Here is a 21,096-nt window from a genome sequence, read left to right as displayed (position 1 = left end):
CCAACCCAGGGAAAAGATTTTGTCTATATATCCTATCCATGACGCTCATGATTTTATAAACCTCGATGAAAGGTCACCCTTCAGCCTCTGACGCTCCAGGGAAAACAGCCCCAGCCTATTTAGCCTCTCCCTATAGCTCAAAATCCTCCAACCCTGGCAATATCCTTGCAAATCTTTTCTGAACCCTTTCAAGTTTCATGTCCTTCAGACACGAAGAAGACCAGAACTGCAAACAATATCCCAAAAGTGGCCCATCCAATGTCCTGTACAGCCACAACATGACCTCCCAATGCCTCTGTTCAATGCTCTGACCAATAAAGATGATCATACCAAATGCTTTCTTCATTATCCTATCTACCCGTGACTCTACTTTCAAGGAAAGTATGAATGTGCCCTCCAAGGTCTCTTTGTTTAGCCACACTAGAACCTTACCATTAAGTGTAGAAGTCCTGTTCTGCATACCAAACGCCTTCTTCATCATCCTACTACCTGGGACTCCACTTTCAAGGAGCTATGAACTTGCACTTCAAGGTTTCTTTCTTCAGCAACACTCCGTAGGACCTTACCATTAAGTGTGTAAGCCCTGCTAAGATTTGCCTTTCCAAAATGCAGCACCTTGCATTTATCTATATTAAACTCCATCTGTCACTCTTCATCCCATTGGCCCATCTGATCAAGATCCTGTTGTACTCTCAAGTAACTTTGCTGTCCACTGCACCTCCAATTTTGGTGTCATCTGCAAACTTACTAGTTATACTTCTTATGCTCACATCCAAATTGTTTATATAAATGACAAAAAGTGGTGGACCCTGCAGTGATCCTCGTGGCACTCCACTGGTCACAGGCCTCCTGTCTGAAAAACAACCCTCCACCACCACCCTCTATCTTCGAGCCAGTTTTGCGTCCAAAGTTCTGCATCCATATGGCTAGCTCTCCCTGTTTCCATGAGATCTAACCTTGCTAAACAAACAAACAAACAAAGTCTCCCATGGGGAACCTTGTTGAATGACTTACTGAAGTCCCTCTGGATCATGTCCACTGCTCTGCCCTCATCAATCCTCTTTGTTACTTGTTCAAAAAAACTCAATCATGTGTTTGAGAGACACGATTTCCCATGCACAAAGCTATGCTGACTATCCCCAATCAATCAATCTACACTAATATTTCCGATCTTAAAAAGGTAGATAGCATTCAAGGCGACATGGTTGAGTTCATGTTATTAGTTTTTGAGAAAAAGGTCATGCATTTCCCTCTAAATTCACTGCAAATAGATGAACAAAATATTCAAACAAAATAGATTCGACGTCTCCTCTCAATAGATTTCAGCAGCAACCATTTCATTTGAGAAGTGAACATGTAGCATGAACAGCAAATGTTGAATATTCAAGCGGAAGATAAACAAAGAAAAAAGTGTCACTTAGAAGACTAAATTTTCAGCTCCAAAAAGAATTACAAGCATAGTTTCTTCAATTAAATTAAATAAAGGGATCAATTTAAGCACTTAATTCTTACTGGTAATATTGAAAGTAAAATTATTTCCATCAATTTCTATAAATTCTCCACTGACTAGAGATAACTTCTATCTTCAGGAAATTGATCAAATCATTTGTGCATCCAGAATGAAGTAAGTATTTAGCATGCTTTGACTAGCAATTCCCATCAGCCCTGCTGTTAAAGGCGAAGGCAGTGGCCTCATAGTAATGCCACTGGACTAGTAATCCAGAGCCTCACACTAATGTTCTAATCTAACAGAGGGATAGGTTGAACTCAAAAATCTGGACACTCTAATGGCAACATCTGGATACACTAATGTCCAACTCTTTCACTAATGCAGTTTAAAGGAAAAAATATGATGTACTTAGCTGGAATGGCCTACATCGGACTCCAGATCCACAGCCGTACTCCTAATGTACCAGTCATTCCAGGACAATCAGGCTTGTGCAATATATGATTGCCTAGCCGAAGATGCTGACATGTCATGAACAAACAAAAAGCATCTCTGCTGCACCAGTGTCTCTCTTCTTACATTGGCTTTGATATGCTTTCTTGGGTTAATTTTGGAAAAGCTTGCACTGAACAGAAAGGTCTTAGCTTCTTACCCATTCCTCCAGATGAGTCCCCAAAGCCTCGGTTCATTCCCATTTCACTTCTTGCAAATTCTCGATCAAAATTGCCTCCCATGCCTGTTGGCCCCATTCCTGCACGATACAGATCTGAAACAATTACAGAAAATTAGTATTCTTGATGTGAAAAGCAAAACAGTTGTTAATTTTGATGAGGTGACAGCAGGAACCAAAGTTTCAAAAGGGTATTCCCACATATTCAAACTTTGCTGTTTACTAAAACAAACCCCAAGAAATGGAGAGTTATATATCTCATTCAAGTTTCTGAGAATTGGAGTTTAATTCAGCTCTTTGTACCTAGTCCCATAGAATTATACAGCATAACAATAGATCTTTAATGCACATGGCCAGAAGTTAATAATTTTTAATGTTAGACCATCTGATTCAGAGCTCCTCTAACATTCCTATGAAGTACTATCCAGAAAGGGGTTGCTGGACAGTGATGAGGAACAGGCCTTCTGACCCATTTCTTCCCAAAAGTAACAAAAAAAAAGCCCAAGAGACTGAAGGACACCAAAAATCAATTGGTACACTCCTCATACTAACTATACAAAACATAAACTAAGAACGTCAAAGGTTTAGTTAAAGCTCAGAGTCTGTGTATAAATTCACTGAGCATTTGGGGAGTTACAATGCGATTTAGCTTGATGTTCATTTAATGAATACATCAACAAACTGATGAGATATAAAAAGTACAGAAACATTCACTGCACTACAAAACGTTAAAAAAGAAATCTTACCTCCTACATTGCTTCCCATTCCAGCTACACTGCTTCCCAACCCTCCAATGGCACTCATGTTGTTGCCCATTGCTCTCATATTTCCACCTATTCCTGGCATGTTTGCCATTCCTGCAGCCATATTTCCTCTGAACTCATCCACAGTACCCATACCTACAAGACGAAACGAAAAGGTCACCCAACATCTCAAAACATAAAGCATCGAGACAAACAGAAGAAATAGAAAAATTACCTGCCATTCGACCCATATTTCCCAAGCCCCCCAAGTTTCCGCTACCATATCCAATATTGTTCATTGGATCTATTCCACTGTTGAAACTACTGTGACCAGTCATTCCTTCAGGGAGGGAAAACAGAAAAAGGGAGAGAGACTTGAAATAAAAGATAAATAAACAAATTTACACTTCAAAAATTGGATCAGCACTAAAGACAACTCACCTCCTCCCATTCTGTTCATTCCTCCAGAGGAATTGGAATGGATGGACCAGCCTAAGACAAAAAGAAGAGGTATACCAATAGTAGTTAAGTACCAGTAGATTAGATTACCTGCAGTGTGGAAACAGGCCCTTTGGCCCAACAAGTCCACACAGACCCTCCGAAGAGCAATCCACCCAGATCCATTTCCCTCTGACTATTGCACCTAACACTATGGGCAATTTAGCATTGCCAACCTACCTGACCTGCACATCTTTGGACTGCGGGAGGAAACTGAAGCACCCGGAGGAAACCCAAGCAGACAATGGGAGATTATACAATCTCCACAAAGACAGTCACCCGAGGCTGGAATCGAACCCGGGTCCCTGGCGCTGTGAGGTTGCAGTGCTAACCACTGAGACACCCTGTACTGTACAAAAAAATTTAAAATATACCTACAAATACGGTCTGCAATCTTCATTCAGAAAATATTTCTGAATGCCATACCTCCAGATCCCATATTTCCCATTGCACTGTTCATATTCATTTGATTTGCAGCTATTGGCTGGCCACCAGGTCCAAGACCCAATCCAATACCTCCAAGCCCACCTGAAACATATGAAAATCAGCACTTGAGACATCATGCAAATCAGCAAATTTCTTAATGTCAAGCATATCTGAAACTGATTTCTTAAATGGCTCATAGGGCAGTATCTTGTAATAGACATACGAGGTAACTGTGATGTTTTGTCTTCAACGGAACGAAAGTCATCATGTGGAACGGATCGATCATCCTGCATAACAAAGAATTTGGTTTGTAACTGGAGAACCAATCTACTTCCAAGCTCTTCCACATCACTGTTGCAATGTATCATAATCAAATCTTACCATTTTCACATGCATTGGTCTGTCAAACAAAAGTTGTCCATTGAACATAGCTGTAAATGGGTCAAGGAAACTACAACAGCAACAAGTTGGCAGTGCCAAAGAATAAAGGGAGCTCAGCTGTTTAGGAAATACATAAAATTGCAAAGAGATGTGCCCATCACATATTCCAATAAAGATGCATCATTTGTACAATTTTATTTTAACATTGAGAGTAATTGGTTGATTTAGAGCTGGAACTGTATTAGTTACTTTGCCCAAAGTTGATCCCTTTGCTAATTTTACTTAGTAACTTCAAACATGTAATACTAGCTAGACTTCTACCCAATTGTACAGAAGCACACTAAAGGATGGTTAATAAAAAAAAACCTTGTCAATGTCACACCAAATTAAAAAATTGCAAAGATAAACAGCAGAACTGATGATTTTATTCTTGCCATTAGGTAAGTTTTCCCTTTGCCTGTTATTATGTCTCTTTTTCCAATCAAGTCATGAGTAATGGTGACATGGGCGATAAACATTCTACTGATCTTGCTCATTGGTATATTGCAGGCTTCACAAAACAGTGCAATGAAGTATCAAACATTGAGAAAAGGTTCAAATAGCAAACTACTAGAGGATAACACAACTCACTGCCATGCAAACTCTGACATTTCTCAGAAACGTGGGTATTTGTCTCTTCAAAATAAGAAAAAAAGGGCTTGTTTTCAGAATTAATGAACTCACTGAAGCAATTTTCAGTATTAACCAGACTGAGGTTATGAGCAGACAATTGTAGAGATCACTTTTTCAAATGTCATGACGAATAGCAACGATGACAACCAGATACACAATTGCATTAACTTAGTGAACAAAAATAATAGACAGATAATTCTGGTCAAACAGTGCACTCTATGATGCCCCACCTGAGAAAATTCTCAGCCTAACACCTTGCTAACCTGTTTGGATTTCATAGGCGAAAGGGAGTACTGCAGATGCTGGAAATTAGAGTCAAGAGTGTGGTGCTAGAAAAATGCACAGCAGGTCAGGCAGCATCCAAGGAGCAGGAAGAAAAAAAATTGACATTTCAGGCAAAAGTCCTTCATCAGCCCTGATGAAGGGCTTTTGCCCAAAATGTCGATTTTCCTGCTCCTCGGATGCTGCCTGACCTGCTGTGCTTTTCCAGCACCACACTCTTGACTGTTTGGATTTCATGTCAACATTTAAAGACAATTGTGGCTCCTCCTTTAAACTGCAGGTACTGAACATTACTTAGGACAGTATTTGCAGAAGTGTTGATCTTAAATAAGCTTGGAGGAAAAAGATACAGATAGCTTGAACAGCTTCCAGAGGCTGTTCAAAAATCACAGTGCCTATTCCACGACTCTTGCCATCCTTGTTTTCTTTAATATCTGTTCGTTTTACTGTACCAGCCATGGAAAATACTTCTTTCAGCTTCTTCCAACCTACTTTAAAGTCAAGCTGAACACAAACAGGTCATTGAACAAATATTTAAAAAATAGCAAAACTGTCTTTCAATTTCTGTAAAAGAAATAAAAAATATATTGTACTCACATTAGCAACAAATACAGTCGGTAGAAGTCTTCCAGCCTGCAGAGCAGTCAGAACCTCAGGGGGAATATTTGGATTATTGACAAGATTTGGAGGCAAGGTAACAATTGGTGAACCTATATCTGGCCCAGGTCCACCAAGGTACGATCCACCACCTCCACGCTGCATCGCCCTGCGGGCATGCTGTCCATCAGCATCCTACATAAGGCAACAAAACAATACAAATTGCATTTTCCAAGAGACAGAATTATTATCACTGCTTCAGATGAACATTGAAGCTACTCATTTATGCCTATTTTTGTGACACTTAACTTTGTACATATGTTCTAAAAGAGGAAAATTGAAAAGTGATTTGACTGTGATACACTACTGAACATAGAAGGAATCAAGGGATAGCAAGGTGACAGTTAGCAATGTTCTTTCCTCTTACACGCGATGCACTTAAGAATGTAAGAAAGAGGAGCAAAAGTCGGCCTTTCCCTGCCATCCAACAAAATTACAGTTGATCTGCCCCAGGTATTAATTCACTTTGTGCCAACTCACCTAATCAATCAACTCCGATATTTCAAAAAGCTATTTAAATGCTTTCAATAATTAAGTTTCCACAAATCTTTGGGGTAGAGAATTCCAGATATTCGCTACTACCTGTGGGTAGGAGAAAGTTCCTTTGCATTGCAGTTTTAAAGGAGTTTCCTCATATTCTACAACTATAACCTCTTTTTTGAAGTTTTCCCACTAATGAAACATATGCGCAACATCTACCATCAGCCTGCTCAGAATCTTATGCTTAAAAGACATTTGGGTTTTAGGTTACATATTTTTCTTAGACTTAGTAACACAAAATTCCAGGCAAGCTTCTTCCCCCTGCTGAACCAACAGCTGAATAAATTGAAAACAAGATCAAAGAAAGATTGAGCAGAAAACTTTGGAGCTTACTGGAATGCATTACACGATCACAGGGTAATTTGGATTTCATCAAATGGGATCGAACATACACTGATTCAAACCATAACCAGGTGTTTAATTAATAGTGCCCGCATAATTTAAAATTATTTAAAAAAACTTGTAAACTCCACAAGACTCAAGAATTTAAATAAAACCCGAGTATCTATAACATATTACTTTTACCATTTATTATTACAGCATCAGGCAATATTTATCAATAACATTAAAACCACTGAGCCAATCTTTTTAAGTCCACTTAAAACCTATTAAAACATCCCAGGTCCACATCATTAGACAATTATATTTATCAATATTAGATCACTATGCCTTGTGAATTAAGTTTTTTTAAACACATAGGACTACAGAAATTACTCAATACTCACCTCTTTTATATTAAGTGGTCTTCCACCAAGATCGTATTTGCTCATAACATCTAGAGCTTTTGAAACTAAATCTTCAGTTTTGAACTCAACAACTCTGTAGGTGAATGAAAAAAAAGTTATTGTTTTTAAAAAAGTGGAGTAACTTATCCATTTTTAGACAGTACAACAGTGGGTCAGTGAATGTGGCATCATTTCATGCATTTTGCACAGATTACTATCTCAATAACCTAAGAATCAGATAACATATACAGTTCAACACTGATAGCAATCAGCAATTAGCTAGGTGCTTCAAAAATACTGAAGAAGTTTATATATAAAAAATAGGTTTGTCTTACACATGTTAAATAAGCCACATTTTCTTGAAATTATTAAACAAATACTCTGGACACCGGAAAACAGTGATCAAATAGGTGGCAACTGTTATCTTTTCCATAGGTTTCAAACAGACTTTCAAAATGTTTTTAACAATAGGATGCACAAGACCAAATTGCTAGCAAAATACGAGACAGTTCTTTACAGGAGGCCAAGCTTTTTGAGTAATGCAAAAATGAAGTTCTTAAATAATATAGCATTGCAGCATCAATTGCAAAGGATAAATTTTGCTGTTGGGTTTGAAACCTATTCTATAAACACACACAGGCCAAGTGTGAGGAACTGGTCATTCAGCAGCAACCCCCAAGTAAATCTGCCTGATCCAATAAGATCATTCATCACCAACAGGTATTCATGGTCACCAATTTCAGTAGTGAATCCAAGAAGTTTTAAATGAGATAATTCACAAGTTCATGCAGTCCGTACCCTGGGAAGAAGCAGCACCACATGCACCCCTCTGATGCCAAAATAAATGCTGATACTAAAACATCTACGTAATTATGGAGTCTAGAGCTTTATGCAGAATTTTTATACATGATACACTGAAGTGTATTACTCCAGGGAACATTAAAAAGGGGAAATAAGTGTAATTTTTAATATACAATCACATGAAATGTAAAGAAACACCATAACTGATTAGCAAAGATATATAGTAACTTACCCACACCCCTAAATTCAGATGACAGGCAATGCAAAGGAGGAAGAAGAAAAAATAGTTTAGCACATGAATAATTTAATGTTTTATTTTAAAATGTTACAATATGTAGGAAAGGATTCACAAAACTGTTGTAATTACGTATAACAGGCCCTTGCTGCAACTACCTCCTATATTTTAGGATTACTTTTCTGTAAAAGCAATGCATTACAACTTGTTTAAAGTAACACCAGTCCAATCAATTAAACATGAAAATATCCACTACAGGCCTGCAGATTATCCCTTTCTTAGTGCCAGACAACACAACCAAACTCCAGCATAAGCAGAGTTGGCAATAAATACAAGGATATCCTAGCTAACAAGACACCTTAAAATTGAGCTACCTGTACTAAACAATAAATTAAAAAAAATAAAACTGCTGAGGACCTTATGAACCCCCAAGCAGATTTTCCCACTTACCCTTGACTTTCCTTCAGCATCCTTAAAGAGTTCCACGTATATAACATCACCAACTACATGAGATATACAGAGGGGAAATACCAAAAACAATGCATTTAAAAGACCACACACTTACTTCACTGTTGCCGCTTACACAACACTACAGAGGAACAACCCATTATTCACCAACAATCAACACCAGACCAGCACACCTCCTAGTAATTACAATACATACAATTTTTGAAATGAAAATCAAAGATTTGTCACCTGCATCATCCAAATCAGATTCAAACAACGTTTACTATCATATAACAGCTATTTAAACAGATTTGGCCTGTATGATATAGTTGGTGAACAAATAACAAATTGTTACTACCATTTTATAAACAATCCAACATTGCTAAAACAAGTTACATTGTCCTATCAAAGCCAACTTTGTGGCAGTCAAAATACACTGTTTTAAGGTGACAAAACTTACAACCCTGGATGTGTAAAGTCACAAATACATAAACACAATACTGCAATGAAAATGCTTATTGCACAACACACAAAAGCAATAATTCAGCCATATCATGGCATAAAAGTCTAAATCCAAATCCAAGACATTGAGCTTCACAATTAAAACTTTGTGTCACCTTACAACAGATGCAAACATCAAAAATTATATTGTACTTAGCACAAGATCAATATAAGCTCCAACAGTTGGCTCAATAGTAAAGGTATTAATAATAACAATACTTGGAACCAAATTCCATCTTACTTAATAAAAAGGACGATAAAGGAAGTAAATCAACTTCCAGGTTTTCTCCAATAACTTAAAAGGCAAGCATCAGTAATTTTCTACTTTTTCTCGTCCAGATGCAATTTCCTTTCACCAGAAAAACCCTACATTGCCATGTGCACAATATGGAAATTTCACCGTCTATGTATTTAGAAGTTACAATGCTCAACTATCTATTACAGGACTTCAATAATCCATCCTGAGGCCTAAACAAAGCCCAGAATTATACAATTGGCTGCAAACAAATCAAATCCTGATTTAGGCGGCCTTTACAATGTTAGATGCCTGGTCTCCCATGTCCACACGGCTCTGCTAGACAGTCTCAAAATTACTCAGTCATTCATCACTTGTAAAATCAGTTTGCACAAAATATGCAGTTTTGGATAACACATTTTAAAAATTATGCAGTTTTAAGTTGTACTCATCCATGATAAACTTCTATCATTTACCAACAACACTGTCGCCAAGTGTGAAACATGTCAGTGCATTATTTTAGTAACCTACCATAGCTGCAATTTTTAAAAAAGAAATTCCTCTCTAATATAGTTCAGACAAACAAGACAGTTAAAATTTTAAGAGAAAATAGGAATGCTGTCCCTTAAGAGCTTTGTATCATGCGGTCATCAAGTGCTCTACCTGTATCCATTTATTCAACATTCGGTGCATTCTGGAGTCGTGAAAAATTCTAAGAATAAATAAGGATTTGGCGAGTTATAATTGAAGAGGGGAAATAAAGAGAGGACCTTTGCACGTGGAACTGAACAATACAAAACAATGAGAAATACCACATCTATAATCAGGCATTTAATATTCATCCTTTAAATATAAAACTGAAACTTGTTGAAAGTCATTTGCAGATGGCCAACCAGCTCAACTGCAAAATTACCCAATGCGTGAAGGTTATTCAGAAAGGACTCAACATCAGAAGAATGTGTTGTTGCACTGAACAGCTGAGATGGATTTGCCACAAACTTTCTTAATAGATCCCTAACAGCCAGGTGGCAATACACACCAGACAATTTGTCATTGTCATTAAAAAGGAAAGCATTAGCAAAAAAAAAAAACCACAACTAACTATCTACCTACTTCTCTCACTGCCCAAACATCAACTTCCCTTCAATGCAAATGTGGACTTTTGAAACAGGATTTCTCAAACAGAGATTTCCAAACTGCCAACTGATGGAATCTTTTAAAATAAAATAGATATGGCTGTTAATGAAGCTCAACACTCTGGATCTGAAATATTAATATGATGACACCACTAAGTGTCAAACTACATTCCAAGAAAGCTGACAAGGAGCATAAAAACTACAACCATGTCTTCCAGCAAAGACAGGCAATCGATGAAATAATTAACTAACTGCCAAGCAAGCAATTTGATAAACTCTTATTATACAATAAGTCAATGCATGGTCTTATAATACATGGTTTCTTTCATCCATTTAAAAAATTACGAACCATAGAAGCCTAATTATGTCCTATTTTTCTTTGTTTCTCAATCCCAGTAGTACAAAATATGGATTGTAATCCACACTAACAGCAGACAAAAACAATTTAATTTTTGTATCATAGGTGTTGATGATGCCAGGTCAAGATTTCAGGAAGTTTCCGCTAGAATTTTCAATCTATTTGAGGGGTGAGGGGCATCACCAAATTATATCAAAGCTCCATACATCTAGACTGAATATAGCCTATAGCTAAACAGTAGTTATTACTTCTTTTAGCTATTTTATTGCTTAAATCCTTTTTTAAGATGCTTGTTCACAAAGAATACTGATTTTACTTAAAATATTCAGCTGCAAGGCATTGAGAAGGAGCATGCAGCTCAGTATATAGAAAGATTTCTTCTCATCGTAGTAAAAGAGGTACATCCAAGTTCACATACTTCACTACTTCCACAAGTACCAGATCATGAAGGTCAAATTTAGAATTTCACTGACAGCCAGGGCTCAAAACTAAAGTTAGCTAACCCCTTGGGTATGCCATCAGAATGGTCTACAACATGTTAACATCTTAAACCTCATTTTCAAAGAACCCAGAATCTTTAGATCCAATTGCACAATTAAATTATTTTAGATATACATTTATATCCAAATCACCAGACTGCTAGACCAAATATAGATTCCATTTAAACAATAATCGAGACTTGAAGTATCCAGTGGTGACCAAGTTGTACAAATGTGTGGCTTGAAAATGCAAAATGTTGATGGACTTCCAGGGTCTAAATTGTTTTGGGAAATCAGCGATTCCTACTATCCCAAGAGACTGACTTACCTATCTGGGATAGGGAAAGCAGGGTCAAGAAAGATTTTGACCAATCTGAGGAGCAGCACAGATTCCATGAGAAATTTTTCTCACCCAAAAATGAATTTGTTTCAAATGACTCAACATGTAATCCACTGGAATTTACAACTGTAATGAAATGATGATTCCAAATTAATGCCAAGCAAACAGAGATGTCACTCTTTATTGCTAATGCATCTCAGTGAGAATCCTCCTTACCAAAGAAAATTTCTCTTGTCTTTTGGAAAAGAAAGAACACAATGCAAGTTTGCTTTGGAGCTAAATTTTGAAAGTTTCCAGCAGAATTTTGATGGCTATTAAAGGATTTTAGAATCACCATCTCAACAGACATTTCAATAAATAAATTTGCAATTGTACGATATCCCCAAAAGAGAAACATTTCAGTTGGTATCTTTTCAATCCCGCAAGGAATATATTTGCCCTACAAATATCTTAGAACTGCAGCTTTCCAGTATTGAGGGTCTGATTATTTTCCTCTGCCATGTGTTTTTGTAAAGCAGAATACACTAAGCAAAGTCCTGATTGCACATCATGGAACTGATGACACTTTTGAATGAGTTCTCTGGACAACATTATCATAAAAGCTTCACTACATTCCCACTTGTAAAGTCAGGCAATTAAAGCACATGAATTAGCATGATGTCAAGCCCTTAAAGTACTTCTTGTTCCACTCCACAAGATAATTTTCATTTTTATGCATAATTGATCTTAAAATTACAGATGAAAAGATGATAAATATTACATATTTGTTTGAAAGCAAAGATCAACTTTAACATCTGCCCTGATGTTTCACATAAGCTAAACGTTTTAATGCTAAATTCAAAGCACAAAAACGTATGGTCTCATTAGTGTTGACCAAGTTCTCCAATTTTATTTATACTTGCAGCTTGCTATGCCATCACTAAAATTAAAAGAAATCTCAAACTTTAGTAGATGAAAAAATATAAATTAATTTTGGAAAGTATTGTTGTTATTCATGTAGGAAAAAAAACTTTCCATAAATTACCTTTTTCGCGCATAAGGTCTTTAATCACTTGCCATTTTGTATCATATGGAATGTTGCTGATAAACACTCTGTTCTGGTTATGACCCTTCTTGTCTCCATTTATCGCCTTCTCTTTTAAATATGGATGAAATCGATCAGACTTTTTGTTTCCTGTGGATTTTTCTTTCAAACTTAAAGTCTCTTCCTTTGGTGGCTCATCCTCTTCACTAGGTATTAAAAGAAAAATACATTAACTTCACAAAAAACTATTCAGGTGTTCTCAAAGGAGCCATTTGTTTCAAATGTTAAAATATTACATCTTTCAACATAATAAGAACCAGATATTAAACGGTGCAAAAATTAGACAAAAATTCAAATCTTTTCATCATGTTCTCACAAGCGGAGTTGAAAAATACAACAGAGTTAAGACAGCATGAGGGGAAGGTGGTGATTGATGAGGCCAGCCTTGCATGGAGATGCAGAAAGATCAACCATCAATCTGAATTCAAACCAAACAGGTATATTCTGATTGGTTCGGGTATTTCCATGGGAATGCAGTAGCACTATGTTCACTTAAAAAGAGACTCGATGCAAACACAAATTCTTTTTGTCAACATATAGAGCGTCCTGTGTGCCACCGCCTAGTGGTATTATCTCTATTAATCCAGAATAATCCAGCTAATGCTGTGGGAATCCAAGTTAAAACCCTGCCACAGCAGATAGCAGAATTTGAAAAATATTTTTTAAAAAAATCAAACAAAAATGTCAGGTAACAACCACTGCCAACAACAGACAAACTAACCACCACCCTTGACAGTCAACGGTGTTACCATCACTGAATTCCCCCACTAACATCTGGGGGGTAGCATTAACCAGAAACTCAACTGGACTCACTATACAAGTATAGTGGAAAGTAGAGCAGATGGGGATATCTGATCAGCGTAGAAGAGTTAGTCGGAAGAGTCTGTTTCTGTGACGTATTGCTGTATGACTCTAAGAGCAGGTCAGAGGGTAGGAATACTGTAGTGAGTAACTCACCTTCTTAATTCCCAAAGCTATCAGCTATAAAAGTCAGCATTGTGATGAAAATACTCACCATTTGCCTGGATGGATACAGCTCCAACATTCAAGAAGCTCAACATTATCCAGGACCACTTAGCCAGGTTGACTGGCATCATATCCACAAGCATCCATTACCTCCACCAGATGCTCAGTAGGAGTGTCTACGATCTACACGATACCCAACAGAAATTCACCCAAGATCCTTAGAAAGCACATTTCAAGCCACAATCGTTTTCATCTAGAAGGACGAGGGCAGCAGACACATGGGAACACCACCAAGCTCCCCCACATCATTCACCATACTAACGTGAAATACAACTCTGTTTCTTCAGTGTCACTGGGTCAAAAGCCCTCCCCAAGAGCTTTGCGAGTCTACTTGTAGCATATGGATTGCAGCAGTAGCTCATCACTACCTTCGAGGGCAGCTACGAATGGGCAATAAATGCTGACCAGCCATCAACACCGAGATTCCATCGAAGAATTAAAAATGTGCAGCATCACAAATGCGCAAACGAATTACACAGAGTGGATTTTTTTTTCCCTGCTTGGTGACGTGTTTTCTCGCAGAATTATCAGGCAGGCTGAATGAATGTTTAGATTTACTGGAATCATATGGTACAGAAGGCGGCTACACTGAATCTTAAATTGGTTTCTAGTGTGATTCTTTGCACAGCCTTAATTATTTAATGAAGGATTTCCAGTCGCAGAATCTCATATGGTGGATATACTTTTATCAGGTTAGCAACCACAGACTGGCTGAGCACAATCAGAACACTGCAAATTATAAGACCATAAGACATAGGAGTGGAAGGAAGGCCATTTGGCCCATCGAGTCCACTCCGCCATTCAATCATGACTGATGGGCATTTCAACTCCACTTCCCAGCATTCTCCCCGTAGCCTCAATTCCTTGTGACATCAAGAATTTATCAATCTCTGCCTTGAAGACATTTAGCATCCCGGCCTCCACTGCACTCTGCGGCAATGAATTCCATAGGCCCATCACTCTCTGACTGAAGAAATGTCTCTGCATTTCTGTTCTGAATTTACCCCCTCTAATTCTAAGGCTGTGACCACGGGTCCTAGTCTCCTCGCCTAACGGAAACAATTTCCTAGCGTCCACCCTTTCCAAGCCATGTATTATCTTGTAAGTTTCTATTAGATCTCCCCTCAATCTTCTAAACTCCAATGAATACAATCCCAGGATCCTCAGCTGTTCCTCGTATGTTAGACCTACCATTCCAGGGATCATCCGTGTGAATCTCCGCTGGACACGCTCCAGTGCCAGTATGTCCTTCCTGAGGTGTGGAATTAAAATGGATCATGGAAACCACATATCTCTGTTGCTTTCTCATGACAACACCCTGACCACAGTCTGGTCTAAGAATTAAGATTAACTGCCCTTGCTGCATTTTCATGCCAATGATAGCAGAATCAATATCATTTTCTACTCAAGCTGTATAAATTGGTGTCCTTTTGGTCTTCCCTAAATATATTGCACACATACTCGCTCTACTAAGTGCACAACTTAAAGCTTAGACTCTCTTCTTTTAGCAATGTTTACATTTTGTACTACCAAGCATTTATTATACCTATCACTAATAATATTATTCTTAAATATGAAAAAAAAATCACTTTACACAACATCAAAAAGTTTAATATTAAACACTTCAAGATGTTCCAGATAGAACTGAATTCCTTCCACAACAAATAGAATAAGTCTGGACCAGGAACTAGTTTTATGATTCATGAGCTAATAGTTTGTCCTTGTCCCAACTCTCAACTCTTCATCCTCCCTTGTTGATGATAATAAGCTTTAAAGAACTGCCTGAAGGATACTAAGAAATAGAAACAGGATACTGCACTTTGGGTCTGTACGATTATGGTTCATTGATTAGCTCAACTCCACCAGCCAACACCATATCCTTTGATTCTTATTGTATCCAAGTATCTGCCTTATGCATACAGAGCATATATGACTCCACTGTACAAGAAAATTCCAAAACAATAATTACAACCCTTTAAAAAAAAGTCATTTCAGTTGCAAATGGTTAAATACCTTATTTTGAAGTGGGGACACCAAATTAGAGATCCCCAATCCAAGGAAACATCTTTCTAGTATGCACCCTGTCAAGCCCCTTAAGAATTTCATATTTCAATCAGATTTCCCATTATTCAGAATGACAAAACATAACCCTAGTCTATTCTACCATTGTCAAAGAACAGTCTCTGCCATCACAAGTACCAGTCTAGTCAACACACATAGCACTCCTTACCTTGCCTTTTGTGGGAGTGTAAACTGTATACATTGTTTTTCCAATTTGGGCCCTTCCAGTCCCTTACATAATTACAGCAGTATGTCTTCACTGTTACACTATAGCCACATGGTAACAAAATCTAAAATACCACCTAATTTCTTCCAATTAAATGTTGGCTAGTGGACCACGTGTTTACAGATCTCACTCAAAACTTTGTTCTCTGACAATCAGAAATTAAACTAGTTTGCTCACAACTTGAGTCACATTTAATTCTGAAATGAACTTCTGACTTCATTTTCCTACGACCAAGATTGCCTTTGTCTACCTCTGCAATCTTGCCCAACTTTGTTGTGATCTTAGTTTATCTACTACTGAAACCCTCATTGATGCACTTATTATCATAGAATTTCTCATGTAGAAACAGGCCATTAGGCGCAACAAGTCCACACCAATCCTCCAGAGAGCAACTCACTCAGACCTACTCCCCTACATTTATCTCTGACTAATGCACCTAACCTACACATCCCTGAACACTCTGGACAACTTAGCATGGCCAATTCACCGAACTTGCACATCTTTGGATTGCGGAAGAAAACCGGAGCACTGGGAGAAAACCCATGCAGACACAGGGAGAACTGCAAACGCGACTCAAAGTCGGCCAAGGCTGGAATCAAACTAGTGGCCCTGACGCAGAGGCGTCAGTGCTAACCACTGAGCCACCTGTCTCCACACACCCTCAGCTGGTATCCCATATTCTACTCTCTCAATTTGTGGTCATCAAAAACTCGGCTGTGTCTGTGTTAATTTGCATAAAGTTCTATTCGCTATCACCCTTGTGACAGCAGACTTACACTGGGTGAGGGCAAAGCAATGCCTGGATTTAAAAATGCTTATTGTTTTACAATTCCTTCATAGCATTGCCCTTACCAACCTCAGACTTCTTCCAATTCCACAACCCTTCCTTAAATTAGAGCCTCATTAATTCCCAAGTCATAACTGTGTCATTGCAATGGCTTACCTTTGCCATACCTTCAGAACAAAGAAAGTTTACAGCCCAGGAATAGGCCCTTGGGCCGTCCAAGCCTGAGCCGATCCATATGTACTGACTAAACCTGTTGCTCAATTCCTAAGCATCTGTATCCCTCTACTCCCCACCTACTCATGCATTTATCCAGACACATCTTAAATGAATCTACCGTGCCTGCCTCTACCACCTCTGCTGGCAATGCGTTCTAAATGCCCACTACCCTCTGCGTGAAGTAGAAAGTCTTCAACCGTAGACTTTCTATCCAGCCTTATTCCTTTATCACTCCTTTAGAACTACCTCTGATCAAATTTTGGCATTGCCTTACATGCTACAGTATCATTACCTTTTTATAAGTTTTGTTTGAAGTGGTTTGGGATTAAAGGCACTATATAAATGCAAGTTGAAAACTGCACGTTGTACCAGCAACTGACAGCACACTATAATTGTAGGCTGCAGGTGTCTACTATAGGCAAAACAAAATCAAAGGAAGTCATGATTTTACAAAATCATGGGCAAGGATAGGAATATTGTGTTTTAGAAAGGAAATTTAAGGAACTTAAAATCCAATAGGCCAAATTCCTTATATGGCTGATTTTTTAAAAAATTAGCAGATGTTTAATGAAATGAAAGGACATAGTCGAAAGTTGAAGTTCAGACAATCAGGACCAGCAACCTTTACATGTCTTCTTTATATTTTCAAGGGATGAAGAGACAAAGCCAGCATTTATTGGCCATTCATAATTGAACAGGATGGCTTGCTTAGCCATTTTAGAAGAAATCATGGCCTGACAGGATTGACCTGGGTCTCTGAATAGCTAGCCCAGTGACATTACCGCTGAAACATCATCTTGTCTGCACAGAGGATACAGATAATAGGATGGTGGCATAAACGTAACGTGATAATGACAACTCTTGTCGATTGTTGTAAAGTTACATCTGAATCATTAACGTCAGAGAGAAATCCATCATCCTTATCTAGTCTGGCCTACGTTCAACTTCAAATCAGCATTGGGGTTAATTCTCAACTACCTAAGTAGTCCCAGAAAATTACTTTGTTATAGAACAATTAGGGAGGGATCAAATGCTGGCCTTGCCAGGGACACCACTTCATATTGAAAAATAGAAAGGCAACACAATAATACCCTACTCATATGAAATTTACATTTTCACAGCTCATCTTCGTGACATTAAATTTACCTGGAGGTTATTCATGTGAGGAAAACGACAAACTCTACTCTCCACATTATATGATAGGATCTTAAATACACATGACAGATCCCTTTTTTCACTTCACATTCAAATATGGCACTTCTAATATAGCACATCTGCAGCTCAACTGTGCTGACCTGCAACGGGACTGGAACCAACAACCTAACCTGGAATAATGCTATTAACCGAATCTTGTAATTTAGACTGTGGGGAGGGGAGGGGTAACCAATCATTAACATCTCAACTATTAAAAGCAATTTGACTCACAAAAACAAGTTGCTGCTGCTTATATTGCTCAGGTCGACAATGCTAAATTGGTTGTTTTGGCATGGTGCTGAAACAGACAGGACTGTTCCCTCCCAGTTGGGGGAACACTTCAGTGGTCCAAGACATTCGACCTCGGACCTTCAGGTGACCATCCTCCAAGGCGGACTTCGGGACAGGCAGCAGCAAAAAGTGGCCAAGCAGAGGCTGATAGCTAAGTTCAGTACCCATAGGGAGGGCCTCAACCAGGACCTTGGGTTCATGTCACATTACAGGTGACCATCATTGCACTACACACACACACACACGCAGGCATCCTCTCAGAGACTTAGACCACTCAACATTCATGCACATACTCTCTCTCAGACACTCACAACCCCCCACCCCAGACACACACACACACACACATTCCCACACTCTCCCTCACAGACTTGACACTCTACACTCACAATCCCCAACCCAGACAGACAAACCCCCACACACACATTTTGTGGGGTGAATTTGTACTTGCAGAGTTACATTGTACTTTGGTCAAAACTGCATGAATTCATGTGAAACTTTCTAGATCAGAATCAATCTAAACATCATGACATAGACAGAAAACAGGAGACTAACACCTTCAACATCTTGTGTAGCTATCACCCATCGTTACAGCTAACGTGAGAATGCAGCTTTTTAAAAAGGGTTTTGTGATTGACAGATGAAAGAAGTGAAACTATCATGGTATTCAAACAGATGAAAGACTCAACAGACAATCAAGGTATTTTCCAATGTATAATTTCAGTTACATCACACTGCAAATTTTTGCTATAAATTCTGTTTTTTAGGATTGAGTCCTCCACTTTCATCTGAAGGAGCGACGCTCCGAAAGCTAGTGTGCTTCCAATTAAACCTGTTGGACTATAACCTGGTGTTGTGTGGTTTTTAACTGGGAAAAATCTGTAAGCCATGGAATATATTAGATAATTATCTGGCAGCTTGATAAATCGGGGTTGTACTATTAGCTGGAAACAGAAATAGCGTTCCAATGGAACTAACAACAGGGAGACGATAAATCGGCTAAATTCATAAGTTGGCTATTGGATAAAAGCTACTTGTACCGTTGCAAGGACTGTACAAAACACATAGCAATCGCAATTTTCATTAGGATAGTTTTTCACAATCAATCGTAGAAAATGCTCTCATCTTCAATGTTACTGTTAAAAGTGTCTTCTTGCAGGCTGAGAAATATTTTATTTCCAAAAGGTAATTTTGTTCTATGCTTATATTTAAATATATAAAACGTTTACCGAGAACCACGTGCGTATTTCTTTGTTAGACGTACAATGAAACAGTTGCAGAAATTCCCACAGATTTCGGGGAAAAAAGGTACAAGAATAAAGAGAAAAATCTTTCGAGAATAAACGGAAAAGAGTTGGAGCCAGGTCGTGTGATGTGCAGTTTAGAAACTACTACATACATTAACTCCCCCACGTACACTGGGAGAATTTGTCAAGCGTATAGTTCTCAAAAAGACGAACAAATTCCTTTGCCCAAGGCTACAAGTAAAACTGTCTTCCGCCACACTGTAACAGCCACAAATATGATTCACGTTTCCACACCGTAACTACTTTCTCATCAAACAGGAAAAGACAAGAAAAAAAAACCACGAATTTGCGTTGCGTATAAAGTGTAGAGAAAAAAAATCCGCAGGGTGAAAACATCAAATTTTCAGGCGAAAAAGATAGTTGCAGTAGAGATCCAGATCAAACTGCACGACAAAGCCAATACTACACCGCGCTAGCTCTAACAGAGGTGTTAAAGAGACCGGCTTCTACACCGACAGGAAGCTTCGGGCCTCCGAGAGGAGCCGGACAGACAGACGACTTAATAATACTTTTAAAACGAGAGAGAGAGAGAGAGAGAGAGGGTGGCGGTCTGAGCAGACAGCCTGGCCCGAGGCCCAGAACCGGGGGCCCAGGGACACTCGCGAACGGACTCCGCGGCTGGATGCGACAATACGCATTTACATTTTAATGGGCGCCTCGTTGTCTTCGTGCGGAGCATTGTCCAGGCTCGGCTCTGCCTGCGCCTCCTCTTTGAGCTCCTCCATCGCGGTTCTCGTTGAAAAGGGGCTGCGAAGGCGAGCGAGCGTCCGAGTGGACAGCCTTTGAGGCAGGAGCCGCCGCGCGCGCCCCTCCCCTCCCCACGTCACTCTGTGATCTCGCGATAACTCCCGACACTCCCTCACAAACACCCAGCCTCAGCTTCACACAGCAGCACTGGGCTCTTCCAGGCGCGTCCTTGCAAACCAGCCCGTTAGACCACAGACTGGTGGGGTGGGGTGGGGTGGGGTGGGTGTGTGTGTGTGTGTGTGTGTGTGTGTGAGTTTTTTAAAACTTTGTCCAACCCGGTCTAACACCGCCACCTCCAAACCTGAACAATCCAAGTGCTCTCAGCCACAGTACAGTGTATCACACCCTAGGGCTGTCAACAAGGTAAAACCTCTCCGTGTGCTTGACAGGGGATGAAAATTCCATATGTTCACTTTATTTGTGAAATTTAACCACTGGAAGAATTTTCCTGATCACATGTATGTTCTTAAGAGAAGGGTCTGTTTCCATGCTGTACATTTCTCTGACTCTATAAGTGTTACTGGACTTGAAACATATTTCTCTCCACAGGTTGTATCAGATTGCTGAATTTCTTCAGACACCTGTTT

At 38.9% G+C, this 21,096-nt stretch overlaps 1 protein-coding gene across 1 annotated transcript in view; it reads right to left on the bottom strand.

The window, feature by feature from the left end:
- The window catches only part of myef2 (myelin expression factor 2), a 28,677-nt gene extending 8,101 nt beyond the window's left edge, over positions 1 to 20,576 (bottom strand). The window contains exons 1-14 of the mRNA XM_060853053.1: positions 20,405 to 20,576; positions 12,598 to 12,803; positions 8,528 to 8,580; positions 8,075 to 8,082; positions 7,042 to 7,135; positions 5,717 to 5,911; positions 5,470 to 5,623; positions 4,166 to 4,215; positions 4,008 to 4,071; positions 3,785 to 3,886; positions 3,302 to 3,352; positions 3,096 to 3,200; positions 2,864 to 3,016; positions 2,100 to 2,213 (exon numbers count right to left, since the gene is read on the bottom strand). Of these exons, the coding sequence (XP_060709036.1) occupies positions 2,100 to 2,213; positions 2,864 to 3,016; positions 3,096 to 3,200; positions 3,302 to 3,352; positions 3,785 to 3,886; positions 4,008 to 4,071; positions 4,166 to 4,215; positions 5,470 to 5,623; positions 5,717 to 5,911; positions 7,042 to 7,135; positions 8,075 to 8,082; positions 8,528 to 8,580; positions 12,598 to 12,803; positions 20,405 to 20,487 (1,432 nt within the window). The 5' untranslated portion in view covers positions 20,488 to 20,576. The remainder of the gene's footprint in view (positions 1 to 2,099; positions 2,214 to 2,863; positions 3,017 to 3,095; positions 3,201 to 3,301; positions 3,353 to 3,784; positions 3,887 to 4,007; positions 4,072 to 4,165; positions 4,216 to 5,469; positions 5,624 to 5,716; positions 5,912 to 7,041; positions 7,136 to 8,074; positions 8,083 to 8,527; positions 8,581 to 12,597; positions 12,804 to 20,404) is intronic.
- Positions 20,577 to 21,096: the final 520 nt, after the last annotated feature.

Source organism: Hemiscyllium ocellatum, chromosome 39 (assembly GCF_020745735.1).
Source record: "Hemiscyllium ocellatum isolate sHemOce1 chromosome 39, sHemOce1.pat.X.cur, whole genome shotgun sequence".
NCBI lineage: Eukaryota > Metazoa > Chordata > Chondrichthyes > Orectolobiformes > Hemiscylliidae > Hemiscyllium > Hemiscyllium ocellatum.
Note: the sequence above shows the minus strand (reverse complement) of the source record. Positions and strands in the feature narration are given on the sequence as shown.